The 13,070-nt window shown below is 55.2% G+C and overlaps 1 protein-coding gene across 7 annotated transcripts in view; it reads left to right on the top strand.

Moving 5' to 3' along the window:
* The first annotated feature begins 839 nt into the window (after window positions 1-839).
* FMNL2 (formin like 2) overlaps window positions 840-13,070 on the top strand; it is a 113,612-nt gene continuing 101,381 nt past the window's right edge. For 3 of the 7 annotated variants that reach the window (XM_074547777.1, XM_074547779.1, XM_074547776.1), the window contains exon 1: window positions 842-1,177. In XM_074547777.1, the coding sequence (XP_074403878.1) occupies window positions 1,061-1,177 (117 nt within the window). In that variant the 5' untranslated portion in view covers window positions 842-1,060. Of the gene's footprint in view, window positions 1,178-1,230; window positions 1,290-13,070 lie in introns of those variants that run through there. The other 4 variants (XM_074547778.1, XM_074547775.1, XM_074547774.1 and 1 more) reach the window with 3 other exon arrangements.

The raw sequence follows: 13,070 nt of genomic DNA, 5'->3' as shown, positions 1-13,070 counted from the left end.
ATATGGATTGGTGGGGCTGACAGGAGGGAATGAGGTCTTGGATTTGGGGTTAAACCAGATGTCAGTGAGGACAGCACAGTCACCAAATGGGCTGATGGCATCTCCAGGGTCAGGGCTCCAGGCTCCTGTTCCCTGTGCAGCCCTGCATTCCTGGGATGCTGAAACCCTGCCCTGGGGAGAACTTGCAGGGAACGCTGAAGAAATGGGGGTAACACCTGAGGAACGGGCAGGTTTGACACGCTGGGGAGGATGAACCTCCTGAGCACACCCAGGCAGCTTCAGCGCGGGTGCGGATGTGTCGGGGTGGTGAATTCCATCCCCGTTTGTCCTGATTTCAGTGGGGACCAGGGCCTTGGGCACCCACAGCCTTTTTGGCGAGCAGCAGGACCACAGCTTTCCACAGCAAAGGTCTAGAGTCAATCACAGCATCCCAGAATCCCAGATCATTTGGATTTAAAGGGACATTAAAGCCCATCCAGTGCCACCCCTGCCATGGCAGGGACCCCTTCCCCTGTCCCAGGCGCTCCCAGTCCCGTCCCCACGGCCTTGGGCACTGCCCGGGATGCAGGGGCAGCCCCAGCCGCTCTGGGCACCCAGTGCCAGGCCTGCCCACCCTGCCAGGGCAGGATTTCTCCCGAATCCCCGCTCTCCCCCTGCCCTCGCTTTAACCATTCCCCGCGTCCACTCACTCCCGGCCGCTGCCAGCGCGGCCGCCGAGGCAAAATGGAGGCGGCGGGGTCTCCCCCACCCCTTTCCCCCATTTTCCCACTCTTTTCCACCCTTTTCCAGGCATTCCCTCCCCCGGCCGGCGGCGGGACTACGAGTCCCATGGCGCCGCGGGCCGGGGGCGGAGCGGGGCTTTGTGCGGGCGGCATGCGGGGGAGCCGCAGCCGGGGCTGGAGCCGGAGCCGGAGCGAGCCCGCCCCGGGGGGAGGAGGGCGAGGGCGGCGAGCCATGACGGGCGGCGGCGCCGCGGAGCGCCCGCGGTGGTAGAGGGCGAGCGCGGGGCGCGGAGCCCGCCCGGGCCGGCGCGGGGCGCGGAGAGCGCGGAGCGGCCGCCATGGGCAACGCGGGGAGCGTGGACGCGCAGCAGACGGAGCTGAGGGCGCACAGCGTGCCCCTGAAGCTGCCCATGCCCGAGCCCGGCGAGCTGGAGGAGCGCTTCGCCGTGGTGCTGGTGAGCGCCGGCCCCATTGTCTGCGGGCAGCGCGGAGGGGCCGCCGGGGAGGAGCGCGGCGGGGGAAGGGGGGGCGCCGCCAACTTGGCTCGGGAGCAGCGGCCGGGCACAGGTGGGCTCGGCGGGGCGGTGCCGCCGCCCGCGGGACGGGGCCGCGGCTCCTCTTTGTCTCGGCAGCCCCCCGAGGGCCGCCGTGCCCCGGCCCGGGCGGCTCCCGGGGCTCCCGGGGCTGGGGCGGGCAGCGCCGGCGGAGCGCAGCCCGCGGGGAGCGAGCGGAGCGGGAGCGGCTCCGGCGGGGACACCGCGGGGACTCCGCTCCTGCTCCGGCGGGGACACCGCGAGAGGAGCGGGAGCGGCTCCTCCGGGGACACCCGCTCAGTGCCCCCGGGACACCTCCGGCTCTCTCCTCCGGGGACGCCGCCGTCCTTTTTCCCCGGGACGCCCCGGTCCTTGTTCCGCGGTGCTGCCCCGGCTGTGTGCGGGCCAGCGGGGTTTGGTTTCGCTCCGCAGCACGGACGGGTCGCTGCCGAGTGAGATGAGCTCTGCGGGAAGGAAGGGCTGAGCTCTCCCCGGGCAAAGCTCCCGCTGCCTTTGGGGTGCCCGGGCACCGGCCCGGCTCCATCCCTTCCTTCTCTGCCGTGGTTTTGTGCTCGCAGCCACGTTTGCGTGTGGAAGGGAGCAGGGGGAGGAGGGCAGCGGCTCCATGTGCGTGCCATGCCGTGCCGTGCCATGCCGTGCCGTGCCCTGCGCTCGCTGCGGTGCCAGGGGAGCCCGGAGCTGCCGGGTAATTCCCGTCCCGCATCCCCGAGCCGCCCCCCCGCTCCCCGCAACGCTCCCGGCGCTGGGAGAGGATTCACGACTGGTGTGTGTTGGGGATTATTTCTGGTTAGACCCAATTAGATTATCATGTCTAAGAAAAGAATAAGCCTATTCAGTCAGGAACCCCCACTGACGAGCCAAATGGCGAGTGAGATGTTACGATTATTAGGCACAGTGGAGAAAAGCCTGGTGTCGCGTTGCTCTTGTCGGGGTCGTGTTGGGGATGGGAGATGCTCCCGCAGGCAGCACATGGCTCAGAATCCGGGCTGGGTCCGTCTGTGACTACAGAAGGGCTCCCGGCTCCGTGTGCCTGCGTGGTCTGCGGGAGGAGATCGGAAATCGGCGGCTTTGGCTTCGGGGATGGTGATGGATGGCATCGGTAAAAGGCAGAGACGTCATTTGGGGCAGCCTTAGGAACGGGAAACGTAAAATACACGGGAGATAGCAGCACCCAGCCTGGCATTTCCCGAGGTGCTTGCAGGTTTTAGAAGATGGACTTCAGTTAAGGCTGGGAGTGTGAGTGCTGCAGCTTTGCTGGAGGGAGAGGCTGGCCATGCAGTGGGCACTCTGTACAAACGTGGCATGAGATGATTTTCCCTCAGTGATCTCTTCTCCCACTGGGAAAAGCTGTGACATGGGACTCAAACAGCCCCAAAAATCACCCTTGTGCTGTTCACCAGGGATGACTGGTGTTGCTGCAGCTTCCAGGAAATCTCTGACCAGCTCATGAAAGAATAAACTGCCAGGCTGTGATTATTTTGTTTTCTCTGTGGCTCTGAGGGAGAGATGACTGTGCCACTGGTCAAACCCCAGAATGGGGTAGGCTGCAGAAGTGCAGGGATTAACAAGAAAGGAATGATTAGGGGAAAAACCATGAGGAATATTTTCTGTGGGGAGAGAGGATTAGTCAGGAGCAGGCAGTCTGAAGAAGGAGATGCTGAAGGTTATAAGACTAAATCTCACCTTCTTTACGTGCTGTCTCAAGAAATTAGCCTGGCACAGGCGTCGCTGGCACACTCGGAGCCCTGGTGAGGTCCCGGGGGCTGTGCTGACAATACCAATCCCCAGATCTCTGCTGAAATTCCCAGGGCTGGTGTGGACATTGATGAGCACGGTGAGTGGCTGTGTGCAGCTCTCCCTCCTCACACTGGGGGGATTCTGTGTGGCAGAGTCCCTCCTGTGCTTTTGGAAGTTTTGTTGTCTCCCCTCATGCTGAGCAGGGAGCCCTGGCCCTCCAAACCACGAGGAGAGCACATTTGGCCATGATTTCACCATGACACCAGCTGATTTATTTTCTCCACCTCAAACACGCTGTCCTGAGCTGCTCCAGCACCTCTGGAGTTCCTTCAGCGAGGGGATGCTGTGTCTGGAGCTGAAGGATGTGTGCCACATTGCGTTTGTGGGGCTGTCAGAGGGTTTTGTGTTGAGAAAGGGCTCTGGTGTGGTGGTTTGTCCACCTCAAACACACACCTGGTCACCTCAAAGACACCTGGTCACCTCAAACACACATTGTCACTTTAAACACACACCTGGTCACCTCAAACACACACTGTCACCTCCCTGCCTCCTGTTCCTCCTTGGAAGTACATCAATTGATGGGAACTGCTCCAGGTCACATTTTTTGGATGAAGTTCTCACATCTTGTGCTCCCTGTGCCCTCGGTGTTCCTGAGGATGTCCTGAGCCAACAGAGGGACAGGGATGTCACTGGCTGTGTCACTCCTCGTGGCCTGTTGGGCAATAATCAGGGGTTTGCCCGTGGGTCTGTGTCTCCTGGTGCTGTTTGGGGCACTGCTGCAGTAAATGTGCTGTCGTGGTTGGTGTGTTGAGTTTGTGCTGGTGGGCACTGGGCTCTGTGTTGTTCCAGGAGGATGTGTTTGATGGGATGTGGAGGACAACCCGAGAGAGATCCAGGTTTCTGTAAGCTGAGTGTTGTTCTTCCATCGTTTCAAGCTGATGTGAATCCTCCCCTTTTCCTGTGAGGTAATTCCCTTCCTCCCAGCGTTACAGGAGAATGTCAACTCCAGGGAAGCAGTGCTGTGGTTTTGCCACCAAGTTCCCAGTTTGGCTGTGCTGGATCTCAGCTCTGGCTCTGTCTCTGAACTTCCCAGCACTGGTGCATCCCTTTGGGGACATCCCAGCCTTGTCCCTTGCCCAGTGCTCTCTTCTCTCAGCCGTGTGGGACCTTTCCCTATGGACACTTGGGCGTAAATCCTGGATTCTGGTGAGCAAAGGTGGCAGTGTGGGGTGGCAGTGGAGCTGGGAGCTGTGGGAGGCAGTCCCAGGCCTGCAGCTCCTGCAGCAGGGTGGTCTCCCTGAACCCAGCACGGGGCTGCACGTTTGCAGATGCCACGTGGTTTGGAGGAAGCAGCCAGGCCGGGCTTGGCAGGGGAAATCGCTGCCTAATGAGCTGTGATTGACATAATTTGACTGCTGGATTACAAATGTGCGGTGAGGTTAACAGGAAATATCCTCTTCCCCCTCCCTCAGAGGGGTGTGGGTGCACAAAGGGCTCCTGTGTGCCCGTGGAGGGTCAGGGAGGTGTTCCTGCCATGGCCAGGTGAGGCACCCACCTGGTCCTGCTTTGCCCACAGGAGCATCTCCCTCCTGCTGGAATTCCCTCCTTGCCCCTGGATTTCGTCCCAGCGTTGTTTTCCATCCCAGGGAAGGCAGCTTGAGTGTCTCCTGCTGAAGAATTTGGAAGCTCAGTGTGAAAACTCTTAATGTTTCCCAGCTGTTTGTTCCCCTTCCTCATTGTCTATCAGATATATTAGGCATTGTTTTATAAAATACATATATATATGTATGGTTTAGGGTCTGTAAATCATTATGGGGCTGCAGGAGATATCTGTAGGATAGGATCAGCCTCCCTGCCTTGGTGGGGCACTGGAGTCCTTGTTGTGATCCCTAAATTTAACAGGATTCCCTTGGCATGGATTGGAGATCCTGGAGCACCTGATGCAGGTGGGAGTGGTGCAGAGAGGTGAGAGACGCTGAGGTGGCTTTAGGAATCGTGAGGAAAATGAGATTTCTGAAATGCAGATTTCTGCAATGCAGATCCCAAACAGACCTGTGGGGTTTCCTTGTCCAGGTCTCAGCTCTGACAGGCTCCTGCCAGTGGGGATTTTCCTCAAGGTCTCGTGAAGTGACTGGGGCAGTGGCACCATTGCTTGAAGAAACAACCTCATAAATCACATGGTTAAATATATATACATTTCACAGGGGTTAAATGTGCAGCAGTGCCTGGTGGTGACACTTCTGCCCAGCTGCTTTGTCACTCAGGGATGGCATTTGTAAGTTTTTCCACCCAGACATCACTGGAGAACATTTTTATAAAACAGACTTTTTCCTTTGAGTGTCTGGAATACGAGGGTACTGTGGTGGGTATTTAGCTGGTGGTAACCCTGCTGAAATTAATTTCAGCTCCTGGAAACCTGGAAGACTTCTAAAATGGCTGGGCTGATGTAGATGCATATATTTTTTGGTGTGCCATTTCTCCATGCCAAATAATCCCATTAATTTGGGTGATGGTGGAGGGATGAACCCTCCAAATTACACATTAAATTTTGTTTAAGGTGAGCAACAACAGGTCAAGCAAACCCTCTGCCTTTACCTTTAACCTGTCCCATCCTCTTTCCTCAGAGCACTGAAGCTTAATCAAACATCTCTATCAACCTCCTTAACCTTGTGTGAGAGATAAAGGGGTTTTTAGGATTTTTGTTTTGTCTGCAGAGCAAGGTCGTGCAGGAGTTGGCCCCGAGGTGTGAAATGCTCTCTTGTGAGCTACAACATGGCCTGGGTGATGCTGAAGAGAGAACTGAGAGGTGCAGGGTGGAATTCAGATCAATCAGTGGCTCTTGAGTGGTTTCTCATTGGTGATTGAATGACTTGAAGCCACGGGTGGCTGCCCTCAGTATTTCATTTTAAAATCACTTCAGCTCTTCCTGCTGCATGAGGAGGTATTAAAGTGCACAGAAGCTTCTCCCCCTGAATGGCAAAGCTCAGCAGATAACAAACCCAGACCAACATGTTTGATTTCCTCCTGTGCTTCCAGAAGCACACTGCTGGTTTTACTGCATTTTGGGATTGTTGGACAAAGATTGTGAATCATTCTGGCAACTTCTTAAAGACTCCAACCCCTTTTGGAGTAAAACATTCACGTGAAGGTGTGCATGGTAATTGCCAGCCCTGTTCTGTGTTTGTGTGGCTGCTTTGGAGAAGGGGAGAGGCTTTCCTTGCTGGAATTTTGGGGTTTTCCCTGCTGGAATTTTGATTTTTTCCCTGCTGGAATTTTGGGTGCTCCTTCCAGCTGCAGAAGGGATTGGGCATGTGGGATCATGGGTTCCATGTGGGACCAGCACCATCCCTGCTTCCCCAGGCAGTTTCCTGCTCCCATTTTGAGTCCAGCACCTGCTGAAGAAATGATTTTTTCTGCCCAGTCTATCAGAAGAAGTGGTTTAAATCTGTCCCCTTGCTCTGGAGCTGAGGGGGTGAATGACTCTGGTTTCATTTTCCTCCTTATTTCTCTCTCTGGATCCATCCTAAAACGAAACCAACCTTCGAAATTCACTTTCTGATTTAGTTTGCTCACTGAGGGACAAACCTTGTGCCATCCCTGCCTTTCCCCCCAAACACCCTTTGACTTTGGAGCTTTCTGCTCCTTTTTTCCAGGCTGGAAGGGGGAATGAGCACAGACAGCCCAGTGCCCCTCTGGAGGTGGGAATTCCCTGGGACTGTTGCAGTTTTGCTTTTGCTTTCCTTTGCTGCCCCAGCCGTGGTTGGTGATGTGGCAGTGGGGTGGTGGCTGGGGAGGGTCTCTGGGCAGGGCTCAGGGGCTCCAGGGCCACCAGCACTGCTGTGCCCAGCTGAAGGGGCTGGCACTGGTGCCCACTGTGGGGTTAGGGCACAGGGAATGCCAAATTCCTGGGCTCTGCTGCACGAGTTGGTGTTGGGGTCAGTGATGTCCAGCAGGAGAGTTTGGTGCCACTTTTGCTCCAAAACCATCCCAGAGTGCTCCAAGCCCTGTCCAGCCTGGCCTTGGACAATTCCAGGGATTGGGGCAGCCACAGCTTCTCTGGGAATTCCATCCCAGGGCCTCCTCACCTTCCCAGCCAGGAATTCCTTCCCAATATCCCACAAACTTTGGGGACACTAGGGGCACCCCTGGGGGCTCCTGCTGCCATCACCAACCCCTTCTGCTGCCCCTGGAGCACCAGGAGAGAACCTCTGAAAGGGCAGGAGGCCAGAGTGACAGAATCCCAGCATGGCCTGGCTTGGAAGGGACCCTAAAGCCCCTCCAGTGTCACCCTGCCATGTCCCACCCTGCCATGTCCCACTGTCCCATCCAGCCTGGCCTGGGACACTGCCAGGGATGCAGGGGCAGTGTCTCTGGGAATATCCCACATTTCTGGGGTTCTGTGGTGCAGAGCCAGCCCTGCCTGTCTCCTGGGCTGGCCTGGCTCTGGCAGGGACCCTAAATCCCATCTCATCCCATTCCATCCCATGCCTGCCATGGCAGGGACACATCCCACCGTCCTGTCCAGCCTGGCCTGGGACACTGCCAGGGATGCAGGGGCAGTGTCTCTGGAATATCCCACATTTCTGGGATATTTCAAATATCCCAGCCCTGCCTGTCTCCTGGGCTGGCCTGGCTCTGGCAGGGCAGGCTGGCACCCGGCTGTGCCCTCAGGGATCCGTGTTGGAGCCCTGGCACCCTGACCCGCTCTGCTCTCCCCAGCACGAGCTCGTGAATTATGCAAAGCATGCTAATGCGGCAGCACTTCAGCACCAGCTGATTTTTAAGCATCTGGGCTCCTCTTGGCTTTGAATGAGGCACTTTCTGATCAGGATCCAAGCACTGCCCCGTGCAGGAAGGCAGGCGTGAGGAGGGATTGCTGTTCCTGCTCCTTTTTCCATGTCCTCAGAAGGTGTGGGTTGGAGCTGTGCCTCTGGAGGGTTTTCCTGACTCTGCTGGGAGGTGTGAGTGGGATTTTTCTTTGGTAAGCAGATTAGGGTTTAAAGCAGCAGAGCAGTTTGCAGTGTGCTTGCAGGCAGTGCTGGTGATCCGGCTGCTGAGGATTTCTGTGGTGAGCAGTGTGCAGCCACATTTGAGACAAACTCAGCTGAATTATTGTTTTCGTCGTTTGGGAGAGTCCGTTTGGGAGTTTGGTATGGGAAATAAGTGACACCAGCATGTTCCATTTGATTTATATTTGGGTTAGAGAAAATCCCCACCCCGGGGCCAAAGGGCTCAGGCTGGTCAGGTAACAGCCCTTGGAGCTGCTGGTGCTTCCAAAGTGGGAATTTCCCGTTTATCACGTCCCGGTTTCAGTTCTGGGGGTGAGCAGGTTTCCATCACTGGGTGTGCTCTCACCAGCTGGCCCCAGGGTTGTGCTCCTGCCCACGTGGCTGCTGGGAAATGCCACTTAGTTCTGCTCCAGTTTGGGATGGATTTCAGGGAAAGGCTCTTCCCCACAGGGTGCTGGGCACTGAGAGCTCAGGAGCATTTGGACACCGCTCCCAGGGATGTCCAGGGTGGGATTTTGGGGTTTTGATCCATCATCCTTCCAGCTAAGGAGATTCCCTGACCTGTGATAAGTCTGGTGAAAGGTGTGTGATGTTTTCACTCACAGCTCCGGCCCTGCTCCTCTCTGTAGCCCAGAATTCCTTATGGACATACTGAAAAACACAAGCATTAATCTGTGCAGGCTCTGCCTCTTCCCAAAGTCCCGCCTTTCTGGAGTGTTTCACGGCCCAGAGGCTTGGCTAATGTATAACTTGTATATGCTGGGCTCTCAGTGCCATATTGCAGAGCTGCAGCGTGTGCTGGGTTTCAATTCAGCCCGGGCTCTCTGTAACAAAACAAGTGTTTGTCCGCGGGGACTGCGCAGCCTTAAACATACATTTGGGGAGGATATTCATAAAGCACCAGAATGGGGGCATTGTCCTGCCTATGAATGCTGCTCACATGGGAGCTGGGCTCTGCTGGACCTCCAGGACTCTGCCTCAGCTCTGCAGAGCGGCTCTGTGTCCTGGCTGAGGGGCTGGAGCTGCGCCCGGCACTTCCCAACCCTGCTGGGGACACCTCGGAGCTGGGAACTGGGACCTGGAACTGCCCTGGGAACTGGGAACTGAGCTCTGCTGGACCTCCAGAACTCTGCCTCAGCTCTGTGTCCTGGCTGAGGGGCTGGAGCCGCGCCTGGCGCTTCCCAGCCATGCTGGGGACACCTCGGGAGCTGGGAACTGGGAACTGCCCTGGGAACTGGGACCTGGAACTGCCCTGGGAACTGGGACAGCACTGCCAGGCCAGGGCTGGGCCCCAGGGAGGGATCCCGTGGCAGGAAGATGCACAGGAAAGCTCCCGGAGGTTGTGACTTCCCTCCTCACGTTGAGCGGGGTTAACCATGGACAGGACACGGGATGGATGGGGTTTTGGGATTTTGGGATTTTGGGAAGGAATTCCTGGCTGGGAGCGTGGGCAGGGCCTGGAATGGGTTTCCCAGAGAAGCTGTGGCTGCCCCTGGATCCCTGGCGGTGTTCCAGAACAGCCTGGGGCAGCAGAAGGTGTCCCTGCCCATGGCTGGGGTGGCACTGGATGATCCTTCGTGTCCTTTCCACCCCAAACCACTCTGGAATTCTGCAGCTCCTTTCAGAGGTTGTGTCCTGGTGGCCCAGGGGCAGAAGGGGTTGGTGGTGGCAGCAGGGCTGCCCCTGGTGTCCCCAAAGCTTGTGGGCAGCTCTGGCCACGCTCCCCACGCGGGTGTTGGACAGGAGTTGCTCCAGGACAGAACATTCTTGAGCCTTCCAGAATCATGTGAGGAGATTTTAGATTGTGTAGTGTGTGTCTGGCTGTTGTGAGAGATACCTTAAAAAGTACAAAAATTGTTTTTCCCCCTCTTTTTTCTTTTTAACGTATATTGTTTGGCCAGAAATCCTTTACTATAAAAGGACTTGGGGCAGCTCTAGAGTGTACATCTGTTCCTTGTTTGTCTGCAAAATGACTGTACAGTGGAGGCCAAAAGCAGAGAATAGAGGGTTGTACAAATTGGCAAAGTTGCTGAAGTCTTTCAGAAGCCAGTAATTACAATGAAGAAGCAAATTGTTCAATGCAGAAACGCTGGTTGTTCATGCATCCAGCATCCTGGCATGTCCCCCTGTGGCTGCCCTTGTCCTGCTTCCCAGAGGACAGACAGACAGACAGCCCAGTCCCACCTGGCCAGGTTTGGGGTGGCACCGTTATCCAGAGGGCTGGGAAGGGATGGAAATGGTCTGGCTGAGTTCATACAGCACTTTTCTGACAAAGGTTCCCAATGATTTACTGTGCTGGGAGTGCTTCAAAGGCCTCTCTGCCCAGCTCCGAGCCTTGCAAGTGCAGATGATCAAATAAATTAACTATCACAAATATTTAACTTAAAGGCTGCTCAAACAGGAGCTTTGATGTTGAGTGTGTGTGTGGGAGCCTCTGTGTGGCTCTGCACTCTCCCAGGGATATTGGGTGAACATTGAATTCGTCTCTTCTTTCAGATACAAGAAGCCTAAAACTGGAAATGTAAATAATAATGAATTACATTTATTATTCCCCCTCCATGGGCAGCAGGTTGGGATACAATGGGTGGCATTGGGATGAATTGTGGCACAAGGATTTTCCTAGGAATCTGATGGAAAATGGATTGTGAGCAGGGCAGTCACACTTCTGAGGACTGCAGGGCTGGCCATGCCACCCCTACAAAAAAAGTGATTTTTCATGGCATTGGTGCCAGGTGTTGCTCGGTGGCCGCAACTCTCCAGGTAACCACAGTCCCTTTGATGTCAGGATCATTATTCATGGATTGCTGGGTAATTAATTTAATCCTTGTGATATAGCAGCTGCTTACAGGTGGCTGGGCTGGATGGCTGTGGGTTATTGGTTGTAAAGTGCAGCTCCCTGGGACAGTCTGGGAGCTGTCAGATCTTCCCAGAGATCAGCTGGCAGGGAATTGTGTCTGAGAGCTCAGCTTCAGCTGCACGTCCCTGTTCTCTTGATCATCTAAACGAGTATCTGAGCGAGGCAAACGCACGATGTGCTTCTTGCTAAATGAAACAACAACTTTGCTGCTTGACGGGCGTTTCTGCTCCATGAATTTTGCAGGAGCCTCTGGCGGTGCTGAGGGGGAAGGAGAGGAGTGAGAGGGGCTTGGAGCAGCCTGGGAGGGTGGAAGGTGTCCCTGCCCGTGGGGTGGGATGGGATAACGGGATGGGATGGCCTTTAAGGTCCCTTCCCACCCCAGCCATCCCAGCGTTCCACATTCTGTGCCTGAGCAGGCAATGGAGTGCACAAAACACCGTGGGGAAAACGCTTTGCTTTCAAAATTTTGGATTTTATCTCCTTTAATACCAGACCCTGTTATACCTGGGGTAGTCAGGGTGTTTTCCTTGTTGTGCTGACCACCCTCAGGAGCTGTGAGAGATCCAGCTGACCCAGATCAAAGGGCAGGAGGAGTTTAGGAAGCCGAGTTCCAGGCTTGGTGTGGATTAGAGGGAAGTGACCTTTCAGCTCAGCCCACGCAGGGGTTTCAGGGTCAGCTCAGGGCCTGGTGCCCTTTCCTCCTGTCTCAGGCCTCTCCTGCTCCCTCTGGGGCCATTCCCAGCTCTCCCATCGCTGGCTGTGGGGGCAAGAGGTGTTTTCCAGAAATAAATCCGTGTGTATTCCTGGAAGTGCAGCCTGCTCTGAGCAGAAGGCAGGTGGGCTTTCTCCCTGCTAGGGAAGGATTCTGTCACATTTAAGTGCTTCAATGAGAACATGGAAGGAATTGTGCAAGAGTTCCCATCAGCTGAGTCCCCATTCAGGATCCCTCAGCAGCCAGGGGCATGCAGATCAATTCCTGAATATCAGAAAACCTCATTTCTCTCCTGCATCCTTGGGTGTGGCAGATCCAAGGGATCCTGAGCTGGGTTTGCAGGGCAGAGGAGGAACTGGGGTACCTACAAACACCAGCGAGGCAAAAATTGATTAAGCATGAAATTCTTCTCTGGCAGTGAATTCTCTGCTGGCTCCGGGACAAAAGGTTGCACAACTGAAAGGGAAAAGGAATTTTATTTGGAAAGCTCCGAGCTATTGTTTGTTTGGTTTTGCTGGTGTTTATTTTCTGTCTGATGGCAGATCTTTGTTAAAGGTGAATTATCCCTTCTGTTCAGCAAGTGGAGTGAAAACGGCCCCGGTGCACTTGTGAGGCATTCAGGGAATTGTTGGAATTGTTGGAATTGTTCGAGGTGCTCCGAGGAAGTGCTTGGGGGTACTTGAGGTGCAAGAACCCGTGTGGAGCAGAGTGTTACTTGTGTGCCTTGTTCTGCTATTGAAACAGCCCTGACAGCACGTAAATAAATGTACAGATGCACTGAAGATATTACAACAGGTATTATTTGTGATGTTTGAGTTTAACCTACAGGCTTGTTGCTACCACGTCCCAGCTGCTGCTGCTGCTGTGCCAAAATATTTCACAGAGAAGATGTGGAGGGAGAAAAGCACCTCCTCTTTCAAATGGGAAAATGCAGGTTTGGGTTTATTCCATCCCAGAAACAGCGGGTTTGGGAATGCCTTGTCAGGAAGACGTTCCTGCTGTGGCAGCTCAGGGTCTGTCCCAGGGCTGCCCATCCCCGGGCTTACATTTTAACTCTTTTTAGCCGTGATTTCCTGCTCAGGGCCTTTTCCCACAGAGATACCAGGCAGACAGGGAGGCCTTCACTGTGTGTAGCCAAAACACTGAGGCCGGGCTGGCATGGGCTGCTCTTATCCCACTGACCTTGTGCTGGGGATGCCACAGCCATGGCCTGGCTGCTGCTCCTCTGGGAGCTCGGCAGTTTTGGACCCAGTTTTGTGTTCCAAGGTGCCTCAATTCTGGCTGTTTCCTCCTCTTTTCAACCAGCAGAGATTTTTTTGTGTTCTGCTCGTTCCGTCCATCAGCAGATTTTGGGTGAAAACTTCCTCTTTCCTCTGCAGCAGCTCCTGTGTGGAGCACGAGAATGACAACAACAATAATAATAACAGTGATAAGGCCTTCAGACAGTGATTAACAGAGCAGATTTATGGATTTTTCTGG

This window comes from Zonotrichia albicollis, chromosome 10 (assembly GCF_047830755.1).
Source record: "Zonotrichia albicollis isolate bZonAlb1 chromosome 10, bZonAlb1.hap1, whole genome shotgun sequence".
Lineage (NCBI taxonomy): Eukaryota > Metazoa > Chordata > Aves > Passeriformes > Passerellidae > Zonotrichia > Zonotrichia albicollis.
The sequence above is the reverse complement of the archived record's forward strand: the minus strand, read 5'-3'. Positions and strand labels throughout refer to the sequence as shown.